This window comes from Eutrema salsugineum, unplaced genomic scaffold (genome assembly GCF_000478725.1).
Source record: "Eutrema salsugineum unplaced genomic scaffold, Eutsalg1_0 scaffold_16, whole genome shotgun sequence".
Lineage (NCBI taxonomy): Eukaryota > Viridiplantae > Streptophyta > Magnoliopsida > Brassicales > Brassicaceae > Eutrema > Eutrema salsugineum.
This window is the reverse complement of record NW_006256858.1, coordinates 3,636,776-3,660,363: the sequence shown is the minus strand read 5'-3', so window position 1 is coordinate 3,660,363 and position 23,588 is coordinate 3,636,776. Positions and strand designations below refer to the sequence as shown.

The window sequence follows — 23,588 nt, the reverse complement described above, 5'->3', positions numbered from 1 at the left end:
TACATTCGTCAACTGATTTATTTTCAACTGATTTATTTTCAACTGATTTATTTTCAACTGATATCTATTATATAAAGACTCAGTCTCACCAGCTTGACACAGCAGCATTCATTTTTTTGACACATCAGATTAAAAAAATTATGAGAAAATTAAACAATTAAATTATACTAATTTCGTTTTTAATTGAACACAAAAACCGAAAGAGAAGTACATATCAATTTATGGTTCATAATAAACTGCAAATTAATTTTATTTTAGAAATTGGAAAGATGGAATCTCAAACAATCTCCAATGCTTTCTAATATCGACTCAAAATTCCACAAGTCAATAGGTAAAATTTTTTATTCTTCGTCTCCTCTTTGATTTATGGGTTTTTGAAAACTGTATTATATTTCTTGTATTGAATTCATTCTGGTTTTGTTTACATAGACATTTATCCATTTATCCATTTTCTTTGTATAAAGGCATATCCACCGATGACAACCCTACCACCGGGACAAAGGGTTGAGACTTGAAGTGTCGGGCAGAAAGCAAAATACGATTTGGCAAAAATATTAAATTTGTCTTACAAAATACATATTTTTATCATTAAAAATTAACTAACAAACAAAAAAACAGGTTGAGAAAAATAATAATGAAGATATATTTGGTTAGGTGCAAAAATAAAAAGTATTACATCTACAAAAAATAATGACTACATTTTTACGAGTTCATATGATATTCATATTACCAAATACAAAAAATTAGATTAAACTTATAAAAAAATGTCTATTATTAAATTATATTAAAACAAAAAAATCACATTTAATGACTATATTTTTACAAATTTGGATGATATTTTATATTATCAAAAATAAAAATAGATTAATTTGTATAAAAATAGAATTTTATAATGTATATTAAAACAAACAAAACACCTGCGTGTACACGCGGGTATTCATCTAGTACATTTATAAAACGTTAGGCATTGATTTGACACAAGTATCAACATTATATGTTAGTGTTTGAAAACAAAAATAATTATGAGAAAAAAAAAATGGAATTTTGTTTTTTAATCTATAAGGATTTAAACGGATTTCATTTTCTTTTACACATCATCTAAAAAGGATTTTTTTTACAATAAAAGTAAATATTCTTAAAATGTCATTAAGCTTAGAAAACACCAAAAAAAATATAATTTTAACTCTAAAATTTGAAGAACATCAATAATTAGATTTCATCTTCCGGCCTAGCAAATAATGTAGGCCAAGAAAGGTAGGCCAAGTCATCACAGCCTTGGGAAGAATTGGCCATTCTGCAGATAGGCAATTGTCTAATCAATGGTGTATTTTTTTACTTTAAAATATCATATTACCCATATGATATATTTGTGAATCCATTTGCTAATCTATTTATGTATCATAGTAGATTCTACAATAAAGAAAATGATGTACACTATAAACAGAGGTCTCTTGTTATACTTTATTGTACTAGTCTTTCTTTATAATTTCTTATTATATAAAATAGCATAACGTCACTGAGTTGCAAATATTTACTTTCTCATAATTCTCCCCAAAAAAAAAGAGAAGTGCTTTTGATTTTTAGTCATCCGATCGTACGATCTCTAAGTTTTCTCAACTTGACTTCTTAAATTCACGAAGAAGTAGGTAGACCGATTAGAAACCAAATCTTTATCTCATCTCAGCTGATACAAAAGTTAACAATTCAAAATTTTGCTGATAGAGTACTTCCTTAAATATGTTACATGCCAAAAATTTTATTGGACCTGTTTAGGGCTGCGGATATCAAACCTATTTTAATATACATATAATAGCGATAACTTATGAATCAAATCTATAAAATATGATAAGAAATACTGCACAAGTTTTGTAAAAATTAAAGTTTGCAAGTAAAGTTTCATATCTAAAGCATTGATAATAAAAACAAAAAAGCAAGGCGGGAGTATTGATTCTTAATCCTCAAGTATTTTTCGCTCTTTCTCTGGAAAAAAAGAAAAACATTTAGAGCTAAACAGTTTTGACAAAGAGATAAGATGGTGTAGAGAATATTTTGTTACCGGTCTTTATGTTTGTGAATCTAATTCTCTTACTAAATCAAATATTTTCTGAAAGTTACAAACATTTTCGTTTTCTTTCGGAAAATTGACTTTGGTAATAAACCATCAAAGATACTTGTTCTCAATCATTTTCGATTATCGACCCTAGTACAACAAGATAACATCAAATTAAAACTCACTTTGCATAATATCAATAACTATTCGTTTGTTGAATTTGCAATGGTCTATATATTTAGCGTTTTCTGTAGGTTCTCAAGCAATCATATAAACATTTCGTTTATGCAGTATAACATGCCTACACAGGACATGTTGCAATCTATATATATAGTAAAACCAAGAAGCATCAAGAATAATGTATATTTATATATCCAAATGTGCCCAAAACAAAGTTGAAAAGAGAAACTAAACGAGCAAGAAGAAGAAGAGAAGTTTGCAACAACATCTTGTACGAACAAAGGTTTGGTCGTTGTCATTTGTTGGAGATGACTCTGCTCACCAGTTCTGCTTCCTTATCATCAGGTTCTTCAAAACAGAGCCGGACCCAGAGTTAACGGAAACAAAGCCATTTCTTCTGCAAAAATAAAACCTAATATCCGTGAGTAAACTACTTTTTATCAAGATTGGGTTTTAGGGTTTGCATCTGGAAAAAAAAAGGTACCTTTTCTCGTGGTGTTTGGGATTTACGGTTATTATGATGTTTGTTGTTCTGATGAGATTCATCGTTTATTTGAGGTGAAACAAGACTCTCAGGTCCTGCGACAGCGGTTTTCTTTGTCTTCTTGTCGTCACGAGCCTTGTTGAAAATGACTGTGAATCCTTCCGCAGAGGCTGGATTACTCGCGTCCCATTCCCCAAATTTTGGCAATTGTCTCCCTTTATTTCCCTACACAAACCCCAAAAGAATAAAGCATAAAAAGAAGAAGAAAAAACAGATTTGTTCATCTTCAAAATGCAGAATTCTGAAACTTTGACAATTGTGATAACCTCCGTATTATTGGCCAAAGTTTAAGACTTATTTCTATTTAAATAAAAGGATCAGAAAGATTGTATGAAAAGGAGGAAACTTTGTAATCATATCAACAAAATACAAGATGAATCAGAATTTGATACAAACAAAACTAAGATGTGAAATTGATTAAACAAGGAAATGGGTATTGTTCTTACCGTTGCCATTGTCGAAATTAAAACAGAGGATCTTGAATCTGATACGAGGAGATGCCAAAATCTAAAGAGAGACAGAGAATGATGATAATGATTATGATGAGGACGTCGATGATGATGATGATGAGGATGATGATGATCAGGGAAAAGAAGAGATGAGATTGTAATATAGAGGAGGAGAGAGGAGACCACGTCGTCGTTGAAAACAACAATAATCTCCTTTTTTCATACACCTTTCTCCTTCCCGCGGCTTTCCCAACAGAAATACCTAAAATAACTTAGTAAAAAATGAAGAAGAACAAAGACTAAAATGTGGAGCATGGCAAAATTTTCTTGCCTTTTCCACCTACCCTTATTCACCTATTCATCAATAATATTGGACCGATTCCAGCAGCCTTTCAAGAATATTTCGAATTTGTATGGTTGGCAGTATTATTTTACAGTTTTAGCAGAATTTTTATGTGGATTATATTCATTTGCTTTATAATCGATATTTTCTTGTAAATTTTTTGTTTACTAATTTGTTAATTGAGAAAATGATTCATTGGCATGATTTTTTTTGGCCAAACAATTAGTCTCTACATTGTTTTTATATATTATGGCACCAAAATAAGATACTAGTTATTAGTTAAGAGTCTGTAAGATCATTACGTAAAGTCTAAATATTTTTTATGTTATAGCCAGTTGTTAGAAGAAAAAGAATCATATATCTGCAAAAGTTAACATAGCTTTCAGATTAATCCGTGCTAAAGTTTTGACCTACTCTTTTTTAATTCTATGATCTAGTAAGCTGGCTAAGGTTTTGTCAGAAAGATTGTAAAATATATCCTACTTATGTTAGAGATGTCAAACGGATCAATCCGCGTTCAAATAACCCGTCCTGATGCGGATTTAATATTTTTTCGGGTCTGGCGGGTTGGTTCATCATAAACTGCGGTCCCAAATTGATGTGTCCAAGCCCAACCCGCCTATATTCTGCAGTTTTGCGGACTGGCCCGCGGATTCATACTTTCTTCTTCATCTTAAAGTTATTATGACATTTAGATTTATAGTACCAGAAAAACTGCAAGAAGAGAATAAAATTTTGCTCGTAACTGAATCACAATATGCATAAAAAATAAAACTAAAGAAAATTCTTGTCTAAGTAAATTCGATGAACAAACAAATGAATTCGATAAACCTCTTATACAAAACTCCTAACTCTAGGATACCATAAGATTTGAAAAATCAATTTAACGGTAAAAGTAGACATTTAGTTTTGAAAAGCAAATAAATGAATTACAAATGATGATACATATAAAACTGGTAATTTAAACTAAATAACCATCAAGATACAAGCAACAAGACATTCACATATATATATATAAAAAAATGAACAAAGCTTATTTGTTAGTCCAGCGTACAAATAATGTGATTTTCAAGCAAAACTATTTATTGTCAATTCAAGATTTAAGCGATTCTAAATTACCTTTGCATCGCTGCGGACAAAATAAAAACCACGTCCGTGATATAGTCGATGAGTAAAACCAACAAAAAAAACAAACTTATGACATTAAACTGAAATTAAAACTCTAAAAAAAAACTAGTTTTTAGCTGGGAAGACAATGACCAGATTTTCTCCCAAATTCAAAAATCCAATCACAGAATCTGAATCGAATCGAAAATCAAACACATACCAGTTTGATGATTTCTTGTCATTGAAATGAAGCTATCACAAAGCCTAATAGCTGAATTGTATGACTTCACTAGGCTTCGATTCACTCTATGAAACTACTATTTCGAAATCCACCAATCAAAAATGATAAAATATTTCACTTTTCGAAGTTTACAAGAAAACATCAAATTTTACGAGTTGGCTCACAAACCCGTAGATCCGCTTTGACCCGACCCGCAAAACCCCAACTTTCACGTGAGTTTAGACCGCAAAACATACTTTTTATTTGGACAAATTTTATGGAACCCAACTTGCACCATTGCGGTTTTACTTGGGCCGAACCTGCGGGTCATAACCCAAATTAACACCTTTAACTTATGTTGTGTGATGTTACGATATGGCGTTCTAGGATCGCAAATGGTTTGCGATCAAATAAATAAAATATTCTTTCCAAAAAAAAATCGTCACGTAATCTGTAATTTCTTAAGTATAAGAATGACACTTTTCAACATAAACAAAGACGCCAATGATGGTCAGATACTAACAGCGTAATTCAAGGCCTAAAAGCAAAGTCTTAAAGCAAAGTTCCGAAAGCAAAACTTTACAGACCCAGTAGAGAGAGACACGTATTAGACGATAAGCTAATTGGGTTTGTTTTTATAGGGCCATATTAAAATTTATTAAGAAGATGAATGCATAAAAATAGTTAAAAAAAATTGGAAATTACAAAATAAATAGCTATCAAATGATAAAGAAAATTTACAAATACAAATGAAACTTAATTAATAAGTGAAATTTTCATAAAGATATTCACGAGTATATTCACGAGCAATCAGGACTGCAGGAGGAGTTTCCGGGAGCTAATTGGCGGACAAGAACCCTTACGTAATGCTGATAACAAGAGTGGACTCAACATGCATTTAATTTCGGGATGATGCTGTGTGTTTCTCTTAATTTTTTATATTATCAAGTCGACTGATCATATAATCAGAAAATAAAATGATAAAGTATGGTTCATTATAAAAAAGACAAATAAAGTATGGTTCATTATAAAATAGACAATCAGATAAAATAGATAATGGTTAAATTGTATGGATTGGTTTTAATTTGTTGTGCTTCTATTATAAGACATTAGCTAAAGTTGGTTTCAGATCAGAAGAAGGATTAGCAACTTAACACGAATTGTTCTTAATTAACCAAAAAAATAAAGTTCATTAGTATAAATCAGGCTACGAAGAAGAGGATGAGAAGACCTAAAGGCTCCTCCGAATTCAGAAATTAGTTGTCGTGCTTCTAAAAGAAGAAATAATGATTATGTGTTTAATGGCGAAAGTTTTCTATGAAAATAAGTTAGGCAAACATTTGGTATTCTAAATAAGGTATATAAAAGTACTATTGATGACCCTATCAAGACCTAGAATTAAAAAAAAAAAAAAAGAGCAACAAATGCTGTAAAATATGAACACAATAACTACTGATGACCCCCTCGAGAATAAATAATGTAACACCACCAATGCCCGACCTCTCTAGATTTTTCCCTTTGACGTTGCTTATTAATTATTCTGATCTCTATCATTATCAGATTCAACTAACAACTTCAACTTGAAAATATTTTTTGTAACAACAAGATTTATGGGCTCGCATTTAATGTGTACACTGCATCGACACGTGTAGGTTATGAACCTTTATGGTCACTGAAGAGAAAAAGAATGGTCCAACATTTGTTTTTCTAATGATAATTATGATACCATTAGCTAAAAGAGAAACCTGTTGGAATTGCTTTCAGTACATTGATAATAACTAACCCTACTAACGTCAAGATATAAATGAAACTTACGTCTTATTATTATTATAATCATTGTCATGATACAACAATAGGTAGCTAACTTGACAAATAAAAAACGCCACATATCTGAGAAAATGAAATCATTAACTATTCGATTTGAAGTGTCGGTTTAGTATAGTACTTCCTCCGTTTGTTTCATAATAAGTGTTGTTTTAGATTTCATTTTTTGTTTCAAAAAGAGTATCATTCTGCATTTTCAATGTAATTTTGTTCTCTTATTTCTTGTTTTATCTCTCATTTAAAGATAATAGTCTTTGTAATTAAATGTTATAAAAATATATTAATTATATATTTATATATTTTATTAATTTCTTAATCTGTGTGAAATGTGTCAAAATGACACTTATTATGAAACGGGGGAGATAATATATTGGAAACAAGAAGAGGATTTATAAATAAAAAAATTAGTTAGATGCTACGAGGAATTAAATAGCTAATCTATATGATAAAAATGGCACAAAAGCCGAATTTGGATCCCTGTATTTAAGTGCATTTAAGAGACACCACCACCTAGTAGGCACCTACCAATAAATTACATTCGCATCATTAGTTTCACATCTTTCACAGGCACATTTCAACTATTTCATATAAATGGTGGTCGACTTTTCAAAAGATAAACAAACAGATTTATTCCTTCGGTTTCAGGTGTCATTTTTCTCTACTGAGGCTTACGTGAAATTACATTTCTAATTTTACGAACATTTAAAGATGGAAATTTCGAGAAATTTTCAAAAAATGTATTCTCGCAACATGTAGTGTGTTACATGGAAGTTTAATCGCCGGATTTCGTAGCTGCCGCGAGTGAATTCGTGAGAGGTGCCTTAAATATTTAATGACTAACTAGAAAACCCTCCACATCTAACTACATTAACCACTTCCATGGCTCACCTACTTCATTTTCTATTTACTTAGGTTTTTAATCTATATAATATATACTCTTTCCGTTTCACAAAAAGTGTCGTTTTAAGGTTTTATTTTTGTTTCACAAAGAATGTCGTTTTATATTTTCAATGCAGAATTTTAAACAATATTCTAGTTTTGACCCTATTAATTTAATGTATTAATCATAAAAAAAAGTTATTTAATGCATTAATGAAAAGCAAAGTAGTATTTTTAATAGTTTTCTTAATAAGTGTGAAAAATGTCAGAATAACATTCTTTGTGAAACTTTCACAGAGGAAGTATATATATATATATATATATTATTCGATTCGTTTTCCCATATGACTAAAATAATGCTATGGTATGCGACAAATATAAAATGTTATAACGTTTAATATAATCACTTAACTCGTGCTAACTGACCTGTTCGAACCTAAGTATAGTGTAACGATAGTTTCTAACAAAAACTATTGATAACGATATTCTTTGACCAAATGTGTAGTCTAATATTAGTTTGTATATATCCAACACAAAATTTCAATCATCTAATTTTCAAATACTTGTGGGGTTTTTTAACATATACAATTTTTGTTTTGTTGGTTACAAGTTTAGCATATGAATGTTTATCATCACTAATAACATACTACTATATTTAGAGAGTTGACATATTTTCATCGAAATAAATCCTCACAGGCAACAAAAAGTCAAAATCTTGAGTCAAAATCTCATCTAATTCATTAAACTATATACACAAAACTAATTTTTTTTTTTTTTCAGAAACGGTTTTCTTCTATTTTTTTTCCCACCAATATATAAACACGACCATTTCCATGTGAGCTTCAATTTCAAATCTCATTTCACAATGCCTTCCTCCATCTCTCTTATCCTCGCAACCGCCGTCTCCGGCGTGATCCTCCTCTTCTCCACCATCTCCTCCGCCGCGCCAATTCCCGGTCTCCGCCGTCCATTCAACAGAATCTTCGCCTTCGGCGACTCTTTCACCGACACCGGAAACTCACGCGCCGGCGAAGGCCCCGCCGGATTCGGACACTTGTCAAGCCCTCCATACGGCATGACTTACTTCCGGCGGCCAACAAACCGTTACTCCGACGGCCGGCTCACAATCGATTTCGTGGCACAGTCGATGAATTTACCGTTTCTGCCACCGTATCTCAGCCTCAGATCAACTAACGGTGGTAACGGCACAGCTAAGGATACTCACGGCGTTAATTTCGCCGTCTCTGGAGCAACGGTGATTAAACACGCTTACTTCGTGAAGAATAATCTGACGCTTGATATGACTCCTCAGTCTATTGAGACACAGCTTGGCTGGTTCGAGAAGTATTTAGAGACACTTGGAACGAATCAGAAGGTTTCATTGCTTAAAGATTCTCTCTTTTGGATCGGAGAAATCGGTGTTAACGACTATGCGTACACCGTTGGATCTACTGTGTCAAGCGCCACCATTAGAAAACTTAGCATTTCAACCTACATAATGTTTTTGGAGGTAATTTTCTATTCAATTAATTGCATAATTAACATTTATATGCTTGATTTCATCTTCTTTCGTTTGGTTTTTGAATTCAATCTTATAACAACAAACTGTTGATTTTATAGAAGAGTTCAGGTTTTCTTTGTTTTTCTACTATAACAAACAAAACAGAATTATCTGAGTTAAAATTTGGTTTGGGGTTTTAGATATATACTGGTTTGGTTCGGTTTACTGACCTAATTGTTTCTTAATTTGCAAAATGGAAGACATTTGATATGTATGTGCACGTATTGAGTCACGATACCGAAATGATCTAACCGATTGGTCACGCTTAAGACAATAGCTTTGAGATGTATCAACAAAACAAGAAATACATGAATGTGGAAGATTTGTTTTTTCGAACATGAATGTGGAAGATTAAAGAACCGATTTAGTTAGCAATTTAACACACTAGTTGTAGTTGGTGATAAAGCCCAAGTATTATTTTAGTTTTTCAAAATTTAAAACGTTTTTCTGGAGGTAATTAATATGTAAGTGCATGATTCATGTGCAACAGGATGCGCAATTTAAACGATCTCTTATTTAATTTGATTTATATTTACAACTTTTTTTTTATTACAAGAACCAAGTCTGAATTGACATGACTTTGGTAGGTCTCCATCAAAAAATGTATTTTCTTAGATGACCAAAAAGTTCAGAATCTTCAACAAAATTAATTTGTGCTTCTTTTTTTTTTTGTCAAAGTGATATTAATATTTATTTGGTTGGGAGTCTTGGGATAAACGTAACAGACCAGGCTCATGGAATCTTGGGATAAATTCAATGCTTGCTATAACCTAACAGACAAGGCTCATGGAGCCTAACCGACCGGAGTTGTTTGGATTGATCTTCTTCCATTTTGGTCTTATTGTATTTCGTTTCTAACTTTTTGAATTATATAACTGCAGAATTTGTTGAAGAAAGGTGTGAAACATATGTTGATACAAGGACATCCGGCAACTGGATGCTTGACGTTAGCGATGTCGCTAGCCGGAGAAGACGATCGAGACGATCTAGGATGTGTTAAGAGTGTCAATAATCAGAGTTACACTCACAATCTTGCGCTGAAATCCAGACTCAGACAACTTAGGTCAGTTTATATATGACTCTTTTTAACACATATGCTTATCAAAAAAAACGTACTAAACCGACTCTTCCATCATTTCCCCCCCCATATGTTGCTTTGTGTGCTGGTTCATTTGATTAACCCAAGTACCGAACCAAGAACAAAATTGATTTCATTTAAATCAGAGCTAAAAAACATGAACCATATAGAACCATTTGGACATTTAAAATTTTTTTTTTTTGGTTTAATGTTAAAATGACATTTCAAACTTGCATGTTTCTAGGTTTTTGACTTTAAAGATTTCTAGTAACTTGATGTTATTAATTTAGTAGAAGGTTAGTAAAACATATTCAAATCTCCTCAAAGTTCATGGAAAAAAAACAAACAGATACCCACCAAAGTACTAAATTATTCAGTTATTTAATATTTTACAATAACATTAATTAAACTAAAACCAGAAACGTCTTTAAGGTTCTACTTGATATTCGAAAGTTAGAGAGAGCTGTTTAATTGCAATCAATATTTCCATGATCACATGAATATATAATCTTGAAAATTATTTTTAATTGTAGAAAATTAGTTACTCTCTTTACATATGTTTATTTATCTTTGTTTGTTTTTTGTGTGGTAAATTTCTATTTGGGTTCACTAATAAACTTCACTTTATCATAAAAAAGCAAGCATAGACACAAAAAGTGAAATGTATATACCAAATTGTTCAATAACATCTATATAAATTGCAGGATTAAGTATCCGAAGGCCACAATAGTCTACGCAGACTACTGGAACGCGTACCGTGCGGTGATACAAAGCCCTAGAAAATACGGCATCACCGAGAAGTTCAAGGCGTGCTGTGGAGTCGGAGAGCCGTACAACTTCCAAGTGTTCCAGACTTGTGGGTCGGCTGAAGCCACGGCGTGTAAGGACCCGAGTCGGTACATCAATTGGGACGGAGTCCACTTGACCGAGGCTATGTATAAGGTTATGGCCGATTTGTTCCTCAGTGGGAAGTTCACTAGTCCTAAGTTTGGTTACTTGTTGAAAAAGAAACCAAACCATTTATGATATAGATTGTTTTTTTTTCTTACCGATTTCAATATATGATTGAATGGTTATGGATTCTTTTGTTGACATTGTTTCTTTGAATTATGATCACACGAATCTTTTAACATAATTTCCAAAGAAAATTAATGATCTTCAATGTCATGAGTTCGTTCCGATGTTAGGAAGTGTTCCCGGCTCGAAAAATAATCGAGGATAGACTTTTTAGTCATATAAAAACGGTTGAATTTTTATCTAGTTAATTTTTCATATATACCTTTAAATATAAGGGATAATTAGTTTTATAATGCTAATTGATTTATGATTTGCCCCCGTTTTTGAAAAAATATTTGTCATTCTAATGTTTTTTTTTGAAATTTTTTCCAATTATACCCATTAATTTCGAATTATTAAATTAATTAAAATATAAAATAATGTTTTTTAATTAAAAAAAAGAAAACAAGTGGAATAAATTTTCTTCTAAAACATAGGAAACACCCAATATTTTCACGTTCTTTTCCGATTACTTGAAACTCGAAACCTTCTTCTCTTTTCTGACAGATCTGAAACACAATTTCCGGTAGGTTATGTTCTTCCTCCTCCTCTGCTAATTCGTGTTCTTCACATTATTTTCATTAAAGTTTAATTGTAGGGTTTATATATTCTCAACTGATTTGGGGATTTTTTTGATTTACAGTTTTCAGCCACAAATATCCACTTCTTATCTGTCCATGATTTTTTCAAACCACAAGTGATATAGATATGTAGCATGTTTGAATCACAAGACACATAATTTTTTTTAAAAAAAATCTGGATCAATGGGAAGAAGATGAAAACGATAAAGTAAAAAAAAAGAAGCAAATACTACAATAACAAAGAAAAAACGTGAAAAACAAAAAAAAAAGTAAAAGATTTTCGAAATTTTAAAAATCTAAAAATTAACTAATTTTTCTAAATTTTTTTAGAATTTGGTAGAAGTAGTATTCTACCAACACGTAAAATTTTGTCTCATAAGTAGAAGAACTATTCTACATTAACGTAGAATTTGGTCTAATAAGTAGAATTAAGATTCCATAATAACGTAGAACCTTTTCTATTTGATAGAAGTTTTATTCTACCAACACGTAGAATATAATCTACCTAGTAGAACTTGTAATCACCATAACATAGAATATAAAAAGAGTTGTAGAAAACAAATTCTACAGACTAGTAGAAACTATAAATAACTATAAAACTGGGGTTCTACGTAAAGGTAGAACTTAGAACACACGTTCTACTATATATAGAACAAATTTTAAAAATATTTTTTAAATATTTTTTTTAAATGGTATTCGAAAATATTTTTCTTTTTTATTTTAGAATTTTCGATTTTTTTTTTAAAAAAATCGAATTGTATTTTAATTATAATTACCATAACTAATTTAAAAAGGCAACTATGTCAAAAAAGTGACAAAAAAACATTAGAGAGATAAATCATAAATCAATTAGCATTATAAAACTAATTCTCCTTAAATATAAATTATGGGGTGCTATATAAGCAATCAATGGACGTTGTTACTTGAGCGATTTCAGCGACAAGTCAAATTTTTGGAAATTAATTTGATTAATTCCCCAATTATACCGATTTTAACAGTAGCGTTAACAAATTTTGCCGAGAGAATCTTTATTTTCCGATGGATTAAAGTTTTTATTTTGTTTCCAAAACGGCATCGTTTGGTTGCTCTTCAAAAATATTCAAAACGACAGCGTTCTAGTGTTCTTCTTAAATTTAGGTGCTTAACAGATGAATTCTTCTAATTTCGCTCTCTTCCAAGTCTCTTCCATGGCTGAAGCGACTAAGCAAGAGGGAACACTTGAGAAACAATTGCTCAACAAGGTCGGTGAAGCTATCTCTTCGATTAGTGATGCGAAGCACGTCGACCAAGTGATATGCGCTATTCATTCCGTCGCCGTTCTTCTCTTCCCGGTCGATCCATCGTTATTTTCCGGTAATCGAAGTCACTTGTTCCTCTTCACCTCAGTGCATTCTCGACTCATAAGTGTAGATTTACTGTAAATTTTCTCCTTTAAATTTGTGGGCTCTTTCATTATTGTGAAACTAATTAATTTTTTTTTTTTGTCGATTAAATTACAGGGAGCATTGGTGAGATGTACAGAGAAAGGGTTTGTATTTATCGGTGTTTTTGTGTAATTTTGAAATTTCCCACATCGTTCATGGTTTAGGAATCTATGGGTTACTTGTGACTCTGTATTTGGTCGCCACACAGGTCTGTAGCTCCCTTGTTCCTTCTGCAGATGAGAGAAATGACTGGTCGCAAACGTTTTACCGAGGGGTTGCGTTTCGAACGTTTGCTCACGTTTTGTTGCTTGGTATGCTTAGCAAGTGTGTTGATTTTGTTCGATTTGCTTCTTACTCATTGTAATTTGCTACTGTGTTCGTTCTATTTTAGATACTATTTTGTTAGCCTTGGTTGATTCGAGTTGTATCAATTGATGGTTCATTGATCTAATTTTGAAATTATGCTTATTTGTCTTCAACTAATTCTTGTTTTTTTTTTTTTCTTTAAAATGTAGATGTTGCCTCGGATTGGCTTTCTTGTTTCCCTATTTCAGTGCAGAACATTTGTATGATTTGTTCTTCTTAGATGGACCTGTTATCGAGGCTGTTCAGGTCTTGGTTCCATTCCTACATCATGTGGAAAATAATGGTGGCGTTGATGCCAATTCTGTCCAGACCAATGTAGAAAGGTGCCTAAACATACTCTTCTGTTTTGGCTTTTTTTCTTTCCTTTTCTTTTTCCATTGAGCTCCTGATTGTGTAACTAGTAAGCATAAATCTCCGCATCTTTAACAACTTTTTTGATTCATGACATTTTACGCTCAATGGTATTATTTTGTGTTTGGAAAACGTCAGTGCTGACCAGAGGTTTATTTAAAAATCACCTGTCAAGTACTTGAGTCATGTATAGGCATGTTCTGACTTCTGAATAGATCTCTCAAGAAGAACTCTTTCTCTCTGGAAAATCTCAAGATGTAAACGATAACACTAATCAAAATGGCCTAACCGGCAATCGTCCATCTTGACAGTTTATCTGATGTATTTAGACTTTAGCTTATGCAAATGCTAGTAGCAGTAACTTCATAGCCTGTTAGTGATTTGGTTTTGCTTTAATGACAGATTGCTTATATTGTGTTTGCTTGAAAATGCTGGAGTGCTCAAGATGACTAAAGAAATTGGTTATTGTTATCAAGGAGAGAATTCTGGGAATGGAAATCCCAAGCCTTTGTTATCAAGACTATCACAGATCCTGACCTCTATTCCTGATAAAGCACGGTTGAAAGCCCCGCCTTTACTTTCTTCTCAGTATCCTTTTCTCTGTACACAAAAACTCTAACGCCTTCAGTGTGATGCATTTTTAGCCTTCGTTAAGTAGTTAGATACCGTTTATGTTACTATCAAATGCTTTGAGGTCAGTGTTCTTTAACATGAGTCTTATAGCTTGTACTTCAAGCACATTACGAATCAGCTCCTACACATATTGGACGACATAGCTTCCTGCACTGAGGCCAACAGCACAGTCATCGTTTTATCATTTGTGGGGGAAATTTTTTCCCGCATCTGTCGACGCGGATTATCAGGTATATATGCTCCGAACATTTCACTTCTCAACTTACTGTGTTGTCCAAACATTCGGTTCTATTTTGTAGTTTCTCTGTGGGTGGTCAATTATCATGGACTTGCTTGTATTCATTATCTGCCCCTGCAATGGGGATCTGATCCTCATATAAGAGAGGAGAAAGGATATGCTATAATATATGTTCTTAGTACCGATGGTACTCTATTATTGACTGTTAAGCTGTGGATGGCGTTGCGATGTGTTTTTGATTGATGAACGTCAAATAATGTTTTTAATCTGCAGATTTGCTGTTAAGTTTAGTAACACCTCATGTCCTAGCTCATCTTAGGAGGTTACTAAACTCAGAGAAGGGTTCAGTTGAGATTGAAACATTTCAGTTGGACCCAACACACCAGATTTGGTCGAAAACTGTGGAAGCGGTGACAGATCCGTATGCTGTTGAGAAAATGGCTGAACAACTTTTACATCAGCTATATGCTAAGCATGCTAGTGATGTTGAAGCTTTCTGGACGATATGGACTTTGTTTCATCGCAATGTAAAACATCAGGCATCAGTGAGGCAAGCAAAATTTTCTTTTGTAGCTTGATTCTTCGTTTACATACAAAAGAAAATATTGTGAAATAATGGTAAGTAGAAGTGGGCGAGGAACTGGAACTAAGATGTATTTTATCTTTTAAAGGAAACATTTTGCTGTCTTTTGGTTTCTCCCAAGTTAGTCTGTTTGCAAATAATTTTGTGGACTTAATTTTTCAGGTCCATATTTGTTGACAAATTTTTGCTGTGGAAAGTGTTTCCTATCCGTTGTCTGCGATGGATCTTACAGTTTTCTGTTCTTGAATGCCCACCGGTTACTAATAAACTTGCTAAAGGTGACATCACGAATGGACTGCTTGAGACAACGCAACGAATAGCATCCGTTTGGTCAAAAGAGGAGTTTCTGCAGTCTGTCTCATTAGAGCAGCAAGCTTGTATCCTAATCTGGCTTTTGACCTTGATTTATGCCACTGAATTAGTTACATATCGTAGGTTTTGTAGGCGTATTGTTTAATCAATGTTTAGAGAAGCAATGTTTTAATCTTCATGCTACTGTGTAAGTCTTTCGGCTCCTGTTTCCCGTAATATATGTTGCAGATATAACTACAGCTCTTGGGCTTTGCCTGGAGAACATGTCAAGAGAGGAACTAGATAGAACGAAGGATGTAATGCACTATGTTCTTCAAGGAGTTAGCTGTATAGATTCATCTCTCTTATAATCTTAGTTAAAGAACTGAAACGCTTCTGCGGTCTTATTTCTCGTGCTTATTATTGCCAACAGGTAGACTGGAGAACCCAGGAGATCTTGTACGGAAAATGGCTAGCTCTATAGCCTTCGTGTTCTCTAAAGTAATTGACCCTACGAATCCTCTGTACCTTGATGATTCATTCACTGGGAACGCTATTGACTGGGAACTTGAACTGCAAACGGCTGTGGGAGGTGTCCGGAAAATCACAAATTCAATGGAAAACGAAGATGGTGAAACCAAAACATCAGCCTCCTTAACTGAAGTAAATGACTCTAGCAGCAGAAATAAGGAAAAGAAAAATCGCAAGAGCAAGGACATATCTAATTTTGTATTGGCTGATCCAGATGAAATAGTTGATTTAGCTACCTTAAACTGTGAATCAGAGAGTGGTAAAGATGATGGTGATGATGACGCGAGTGTCAGCTCTGATGATTCAAGTGTCACATCTTTGGAGCCGTATGATCTATTAGACGATGACAAGGATTTAGGGAAAGAATTTACACACTTGGTGGATGTTGTTGGAGCTCTTCGGAAAACTGATGATGCTGATGGGGTACGTAACTAGAGAGAATTCTCTGTGATGTTAAAACTTCCCATTGTTTTGGTTGGACTCTTCTTAGTCAGCATATTCTTTCATTAAGAAACAACACAAATGCTAATTTATTTATGGAAATTACGTCTTGCAGGTGGAGAAAGCTCTATATGTTGCAGAAAATCTTGTGCGAGCATCACCTGATGAACTGACTCATATAGCTGGTGATCTTACTCGAATTATTGTACAGGTTCGGTGCTCTAATATAACAGTTGAAGGTGAAGAAGATTCAGCAGAAGAGAAGCGGCAAAGAGCTCTAATTGCGTTGGTCGTGACCCGTCCATTTGAATCCCTCGAAACTCTTAACAGTATTCTGTATTCGCCTAATGTAGACGTAAGTCAGCGCATAATGATACTTGATGTTATGGCTGAAGCAGCTCGAGAGCTTGCTAGTTCCAGGACCTTGAAACCTAAACATGAAGCGCGGGGACCTCTGATATCAAATATTTCAGATCCTCAACCCTGGTATTTGCCTAGCAATGCGAGTACGCCGTGGAAAAAGGTCTCAGAGACAGGGTCCTTTCATCTAAACTGGGCAAACCGATTCGAGAGGGAGCTACAGTCGAAGCCTGGCCAGACGAAGAAGGGAAAAACTCGAAGGTGGAGCCTCAGATCAGTAGATAGAGATCAAAACAGTACTGACTGGTCCCAAAATAGGTTTCCACTATATGCAGCAGCATTTATGCTTCCAGCCATGAGAGAGTTTGACAAGAAACGACATGGTGTCGACTTACTTGGCAGGGACTTTGTTGTCCTTGGGAAACTTGTTCACATGCTCGGCGTCTGTATGCAATGTGCATCAATTCATCCAGAAGCATCTGCATTAGCTATCTCTCTTCTAGATATGTTACAAAGAAGGTAGGTCATCACTTTTTTATATTATAGATCTTTTATCCAGACTTTTGCACCTATAATGAAGAGTTATATGTTTGACAAACTCAATACAGGGAAGTATGCAATCACCCAGAGGCCTATGTCCGAAGGGCCGTTCTTTTTGCAGCATCTTCTGTTTTGGTTGCTCTTCACCCATCTTACATAGTCTCAGCCTTAGTTGAAGGAAATCTTGAACTTTCCAGAGCTCTTGAATGGATCAGAACATGGGCTATGCAAATAGCTGACTCAGACATCGACCGAGACTGCTACACGGTAAGTCATACATTCTCCCATGTACCTGCCCAGATCCCACTCTTAGTAGATTTTGGTTATAGCAATATGAAATAAAGATTATTAGCTTACTACATGATTGAATAGTTACAATGTGGCTTATGTGTTGTGTTAGATGGCTTTGTCATGTCTCCAACTCCACGCCGAGATGGCTCTCCAAACATCCCGAGCTTTAGAATCGACCGGCGAGAGCAGCAGTAACAGAATGGGGCCAATGAACATAAGTTTACCGTCTGGTATCTCTACGATAACATCGATTAAACTTCCTTCGCCAAGTATTCATCTCTAGAAGCTTAACTTTCATGAAATTGGCTTTAGTCGCTACTGTATAGCAATATCTCTTTAACTAACTTATTGTGTGTTGGTTCGAATTTTGATATCTATTGCAAGTTTTGAGTTGAGAAAAGTAGAGCATTGTTCCTGATTACTGAGCCAATTACCAACTTGATATATCTGTATAAGGTGTTTTAAACACTTTGATTGATAAATTAAAAGAAAGATACGAACCATTTCAGCAGCTTACAACTAAGTCCTCTGCAGATACGATTACAGAATACTTTCTACTTCCAAAAAGTGTTAAATATTATCCACAATGGGTTCCTAAGATTCCTCCTGATGAAGTTTGAGATTACATACCAACGGGTAACTTCTTACAGAATCTTTTTTTACCCTTTTGAATCTTCCTAAGTTAAAAAGCCGTTAAAAAGTTATAAACTTTGGTCAACGAACGGTTCCCGAAGAATCAAGCTCGTTGCAGAACCCTTCCAAGTCTCCATGGCTAAACCAGTCCACTTTCATCTGCAAAATTTAAGCAAAAACGTGCAAACATTTCAAGATTCCCCAAAAAAACGAAACACGCTTTTCGCTAACAACGATAAAATGATTATTTGAGGTGATAAACTTACGAAATATGGGTAACCATCGGTGCTGAAGCTGTCAGGGGCATCTTTTATAAACCGATGAATGTAGTAGAGGACAAAGCTTCCACATTCCACATCATTTGTCTGCTGTGGAACCTGAAATTAATGACAAATCAATCCACTTCTGAGATATAAGCAACTAGAAATCCGAAATAACATGGTAGATGCAGTCTTTACATCTGGTACATAGAGCGGGATCTCATCAACCAAGCTCGGTTTCTCAGTTCTACCCTCGATCCTGAATATGTCCAACACAAACCTGAAAGACAAAAAGAAGCACAAACATATTATTGCGCAAGCTTTTACACAAAAACATCCTTCTACTTCGCTCAAAAATGGAAGATAAGAGAGAGAGAGAAAGAGTACTCGCTTTCTTATATCTGGTTCAAGCCGCTGCCAAGTGTCAGTTGTTTCTAATGAATCAAGAAACAACATGCATGTTTTACTGTTCTCTTCACCAAGATTCTCCCCAAAGTTGCAAAAGATCAACAAAGTCCAATGGCTCCTAAGGAAATTTATATATAAAAACAAACAATAGACTTAAAACAGTTGCGTTCTGAAACTGTTTTTAAGAACATAGATGGCAAAATCTAACTTACCAGTAGACGATAGGAAGAAACACATATTTCTTTGAGAAGATCTGCTTTGTCTTTATGGATTCGAAAACACTGCTTCTAGTTCTTTCGCTTTTGTACATACTAAACCATAGACAATCTAAGTACACAGAAGAGTTCCTTTTCTCATCCGGCAAGCCCTTCCATAATACCCTATTCACACATTATCAGTAAATACATAAGTAAACCACTTATAGAGAAAACCATAAACAAAACCGCAAGCAAGCACAATTCTTTCTGTGTTTTGCAACTAAAAAAGATATATTTCTTACTCTAGGTAAGCTATAAATGTGTTGGAATTAAGTTTTTTCCGGAGCTTGGAGACTAAATACTTGCACTTGATTCTTCTTGCTGATCTTTCACGGCGTGTACATTCCTCATAGAAACAAGGTGCGGTCAATTTGAACATCTCAAGCTCCTCCTCGGTTGGTTTCGGTTTTGAATCGCGTGTATTGAAAGCAGCCGTATGCTTCCAACACGACCTGTGGATTTCATATTCATCTTCCACACAATCTGTTAAGAAAATGCATATCATAGACATGTTAATCAAACCTTGAGATTAGGCCTCAGAGCCAGAACCAGATTAAAACCCCAATTCTGCGAAAAATACAAAACCAGAACTAAAAATTCCCAGAACTTAAGTGTCAAAATTTCAAGAAACTACGCCAATGCCTGAAAAGTTTTCAGCATAGTTGATACAATCAATCAAGACTCACATTTTAGAAAGTGTTTCCTAAGCCAAATTAATGATGATGGGTTGGTCGAGCGAATTAGAACCAGGAATAAAAACAGTCTTGTCTTTAAGAAAATCCCAGATAAACAAAAAACGAACTTTCGAAGATGAAACTCGCATCCCCAAAACCCTAATCCCAAAATTTAAGATACCAAGAGATCAAAAATCATAATAAAAAAATATGGGTCTCTATAATTAGAGGCTGAGAGAAGTAATCACCATCAATTATTGTAATAGGTGCAGGAGCAGTGACGGCTTTGATTTTTTTAACACGATTGCTTCTTCTTCTTGACATTGAAATCTAAAAGAGCTCAGTGTATGATTCTATAATTACACTTCTTCTTCTCTTCTAAACTTGTTAGTATTTTTTTTCCCCCATAATGTACATGGCCGAATACGAAAAGGCTTCTTTTAGCCGTTGATTTTCATTCGCTAGTCAACAATTCAACGGCCACGATGACTATGACGTCGCTTTGGTCTTTCAAGAGATATTTATTGAACTCTTTTTTAAGTGTCTTCAGCATATTTTCAAGAAATAATTTCTGGTGAGGGTGATTAATACTGAATTGCATATGCTGACACATAATTTTTCCTCCCCCACGACACGATATCTAACTTGTACATTGCATTAATTACTGTATATATCGTTAATACTGTTATTAAGAGAGTTTACCAGAGATTTGATCAAATCATATCATTATAAAACAACTAAACATTCATAAAAATTGATATTTCATCAATATTTTAACCTTTTTATCTATGTGTTACCTAATTTTGTTTTTCTATTTTGGGGGTACTAATAAATTTGTAAAATCTTATTTGAACGAAATGAATCTCTTCCAACTTGGAGGAGAACTGATGATAACAAATTTTTTATCATTTAAAGCATAATAAATGAAGACAAATGGGCCCAATATGATAGTTAATTTTGGGCCGAAATTTTATGTCTGGGCTCTGAAGGAAATTTTCCGGCTCGACCTGAAATAATCTTCGCCGGAAGATTCCCGCTCTTTCTTGTCGATCGAGGCGCCAAAACAAATATCCTACAACATCGATTATTTTGTCCTCAAATTGGAGCAGCGAATCGAATTTGAGAGAGAGAGAGGATGTTTGGGAGGCTGAGACCGCCGCCATCGTCGCCGGACTGTCTGGAGAGATATCCGGCGAAGATCATGAAAGACGATCCTCTCTCCGTCTACGGTATTTTCACTCACACTCTTTCCGATTTTCAGATTCCAAGCACTTGTTTTTTTATTGACCTGCAGAAAAAACCCTCGATTTCAAGATCCTGGAAAATGAAAATGAGCCCAAATCAAGAAAATTCGTGATCGAGTAATTTGCATTGTGATGTAAATTCGAATTAGAAGGATCTAATCTATGTAGGTTTGAGATCTTTTGACCATTACGAGCCTTGACTCATCATGTTTGTTTCTTTTGATGATGCCATTGTAGAGTCAACACTGCTCAAGCTTAAGCAAGGCTCAAGACTGGACACTGTTGTTGGTCCTTCACCAGATAAAGAGGTTGAGAATCCTTCAGATACACATGACGTGACTCTGTGCAATGGCTCTGATGCAATGTCTGTAGACGCAAAGAACAAGAATCCATCAGTAATATCTATGTTTTGCAAGTACAAGAATCAAGCTCAAGCACGGAACTTGTCTGATACGACAAATTGACTGAGATACTGACTTTTGTAAACACATGTACCTAAGTTAATGCGACCAGATTTGATCTTCTTGTGTATGTGTGTGTGTGTGCCGGAGTTTTCACATGCCAAGAAAGAAGAGAACAATAAGACTTATAAAGCCATGGTTGGTAAGATCATAACTGGGCAAGCTTGACTTTATAGATATGTTGTTCATGTGTAACTAGACGATTCTGTTTGTAAGGGGTCTATAGAAACTATGCATATTTTTGGTTTGTGTGCAATTACATGATCATTGTTGGCTAAATCTGGATACTTTTGTTTGATTCCTTACCCGTCTTCATAAAGGAAACGAATGAATGTGTTTTTGTTTTGTTCATTACATGTGTTGGTGACAGTTATGGTGCTGCCAAAACCAAGAACAAAAGGATCCACCGAGAGAAGAATCTTCAGCATTTTTTCTCTCTCAAAGACTAACTCTCTTAGCTATGCTATTCTAGCCATTGGTGATGGTGTGAACACAGCGCTACTTCATCTTGTGAACGTACTTATAATCCATTTAGCTTCTATAACCTCACAAAAGAACTGAGACTAACTAGACTAACCATGAATGATGCATCTCTTTGTGGTTGCAAAAGCAGCAACTCCGATCTTTATTTTTTTTTTGTTTATATTTCATATTTCGTTTCGAATCAGAGACATATGGAACTCTCAGTTGAAATTTTTTTTTAAAAAAAGTCATAGAAAAGAGCAAATGAGACATTATTTATTACATTAGGCAAATGGTGAAGCCTGAGGCGCTTGCTACAAGGAAGAGATATACATTTTCATTCTGTTTAATGGCTCACAAGTCCTTTTGGTCCTTAGAGCTTGGAGACGTATCAAAGCTTTGAGGCGTATCGACCATGACCAGCTACTGCTTGACAAACAAAAATCAGATTTCAGTTCACCAAAACTAGCTCTAAAAAACTCAAGTTGAGATATCAAAACAACTCCAGCACGACAAACCATATAGGTAGACGATGACGAATGTATTGACAAAATATTTACAAGAGGCCTGCAAGGATGCTTACACGCAGTTCATGATCTCTACCACTGAGATGCGTGGTGAAATCTTCTAAACTCTTGCCATCAAAACTGCATGGTTGGCAATAAAACAGACCAGGATTCAACCGTTTCACTGAACTTATCCCAAAGATCAATTCCACTTGTCTCCTCTTTATCATCGTCAGACCCTAAAGACATTGCATCTGCATCATCATCATCAGACCCTTAAAAAAAGAAAAAAACTAGTTCAGAGAAACAGCTTAGTTGGTTATTTCAACAATTAGAGAGAGAGGACAAACGTACACCTTCCAGAACGCTTTTCAGTGTTGCCTGTGCGTCGTATCTATGCTTAGCAAGGGTGATGAATCCCACATCACCGGATTATATGAGTATTAGATTAAACAGACGTGGATAATGCCGTTTACAACGCACAAACTCCATCCAACTGGATTTATAACCTGTTCCAGAAAAGAAAAGCAACTCAATACACAGCCAGTTGAATCTAAACACAGTAATGAATATAATTACAAAGAAGATTAACACCTCCAGGTACGTGTTTAAGGTGGGTTTGTTTAAAGGAACAGATGGCCGGAAGAACATTAGGGGTTTGTTTCAAGGTGGGTTTGAGGTCGCCAATGGCAAGCTTTGTAGCCTAACTTCTTCTCCAAGTGGCGTTTTATACTTTGGAACGACCTGATGAGCATCATAACC

At 34.4% G+C, this 23,588-nt stretch overlaps 5 protein-coding genes across 5 annotated transcripts; 3 read left to right on the top strand and 2 right to left on the bottom strand.

Moving 5' to 3' along the window:
• Positions 1-2,421: 2,421 nt before the first annotated feature.
• Positions 2,422-3,489, bottom strand: LOC18020748 (RPM1-interacting protein 4). Its single transcript, XM_006404194.2, has 4 exons — positions 3,407-3,489; positions 3,221-3,281; positions 2,715-2,939; positions 2,422-2,627 (listed from the first exon to the last, which is right to left on the bottom strand). Exons 2-4 carry the CDS (start codon positions 3,227-3,229, stop codon positions 2,604-2,606), a joined length of 258 nt encoding a protein of 85 aa, XP_006404257.1. The 5' UTR covers positions 3,230-3,281; positions 3,407-3,489; the 3' UTR covers positions 2,422-2,603.
• Positions 3,490-8,458: 4,969 nt separating this feature from the next.
• On the top strand, positions 8,459-11,280 carry LOC18020747 (GDSL esterase/lipase At3g48460). Its single transcript, XM_006404193.2, has 3 exons — positions 8,459-9,106; positions 10,039-10,220; positions 10,940-11,280. Exons 1-3 carry the CDS (start codon positions 8,462-8,464, stop codon positions 11,259-11,261), a joined length of 1,149 nt encoding a protein of 382 aa, XP_006404256.1. The 5' UTR covers positions 8,459-8,461; the 3' UTR covers positions 11,262-11,280.
• A 1,779-nt stretch (positions 11,281-13,059) lies between these two features.
• Positions 13,060-18,316, top strand: LOC18020746 (telomere length regulation protein TEL2 homolog). Its single transcript, XM_024157861.1, is given in 14 exon segments — positions 13,060-13,225; positions 13,372-13,400; positions 13,505-13,607; positions 13,812-13,853; positions 13,856-13,985; positions 14,416-14,601; positions 14,737-14,876; positions 15,158-15,434; positions 15,630-15,844; positions 16,008-16,106; positions 16,192-16,712; positions 16,846-17,609; positions 17,699-17,897; positions 18,031-18,316. Coding segments are annotated over 14 exon segments (3,045 nt in total). The 3' UTR covers positions 18,205-18,316.
• Positions 18,317-18,424: 108 nt separating this feature from the next.
• Positions 18,425-20,524, bottom strand: LOC18020745 (ubiquitin-like-specific protease 1D). The gene is made up of 7 exons (XM_006404191.2): positions 20,402-20,524; positions 19,722-19,962; positions 19,435-19,602; positions 19,206-19,340; positions 19,013-19,094; positions 18,821-18,931; positions 18,425-18,713 (listed from the first exon to the last, which is right to left on the bottom strand). The coding sequence occupies exons 1-7, from the start codon at positions 20,475-20,477 to the stop codon at positions 18,636-18,638; spliced, it is 891 nt and encodes a 296-aa protein (XP_006404254.1). The 5' UTR covers positions 20,478-20,524; the 3' UTR covers positions 18,425-18,635.
• A 726-nt stretch (positions 20,525-21,250) lies between these two features.
• LOC18020744 lies at positions 21,251-22,071 on the top strand. Its single transcript, XM_006404190.2, has 2 exons — positions 21,251-21,382; positions 21,635-22,071. The coding sequence occupies exons 1-2, from the start codon at positions 21,289-21,291 to the stop codon at positions 21,859-21,861; spliced, it is 321 nt and encodes a 106-aa protein (XP_006404253.1). The 5' UTR covers positions 21,251-21,288; the 3' UTR covers positions 21,862-22,071.
• Positions 22,072-23,588: the final 1,517 nt, after the last annotated feature.

Bases quoted from the DNA above. Each gene is read 5' to 3' on its own strand.
- LOC18020747 (XM_006404193.2), top strand. From the start codon at position 8,462: ATGCCTTCCTCCATCTCTCTTATCCTCGCAACCGCCGTCTCCGGCGTG. The intron at 9,107-10,038 runs GTAATTTTCTAT...ATATAACTGCAG, and splicing joins CCTACATAATGTTTTTGGAG to AATTTGTTGAAGAAAGGTGT. The intron at 10,221-10,939 runs GTCAGTTTATAT...TATAAATTGCAG, and splicing joins TCCAGACTCAGACAACTTAG to GATTAAGTATCCGAAGGCCA.
- LOC18020745 (XM_006404191.2), bottom strand. From the start codon at position 20,477: ATGTCAAGAAGAAGAAGCAATCGTGTTAAAAAAATCAAAGCCGTCACT. The intron at 19,963-20,401 runs GTGATTACTTCT...TTTTCTTAACAG, and splicing joins ACCTATTACAATAATTGATG to ATTGTGTGGAAGATGAATAT. The intron at 19,603-19,721 runs GTAAGAAATATA...ATGTGTGAATAG, and splicing joins ACATTTATAGCTTACCTAGA to GGTATTATGGAAGGGCTTGC.
- LOC18020748 (XM_006404194.2), bottom strand. The intron at 2,628-2,714 runs GTACCTTTTTTT...TTATTTTTGCAG, and splicing joins CCCAAACACCACGAGAAAAG to AAGAAATGGCTTTGTTTCCG.
- LOC18020744 (XM_006404190.2), top strand. From the start codon at position 21,289: ATGTTTGGGAGGCTGAGACCGCCGCCATCGTCGCCGGACTGTCTGGAG. The intron at 21,383-21,634 runs GTATTTTCACTC...ATGCCATTGTAG, and splicing joins CGATCCTCTCTCCGTCTACG to AGTCAACACTGCTCAAGCTT.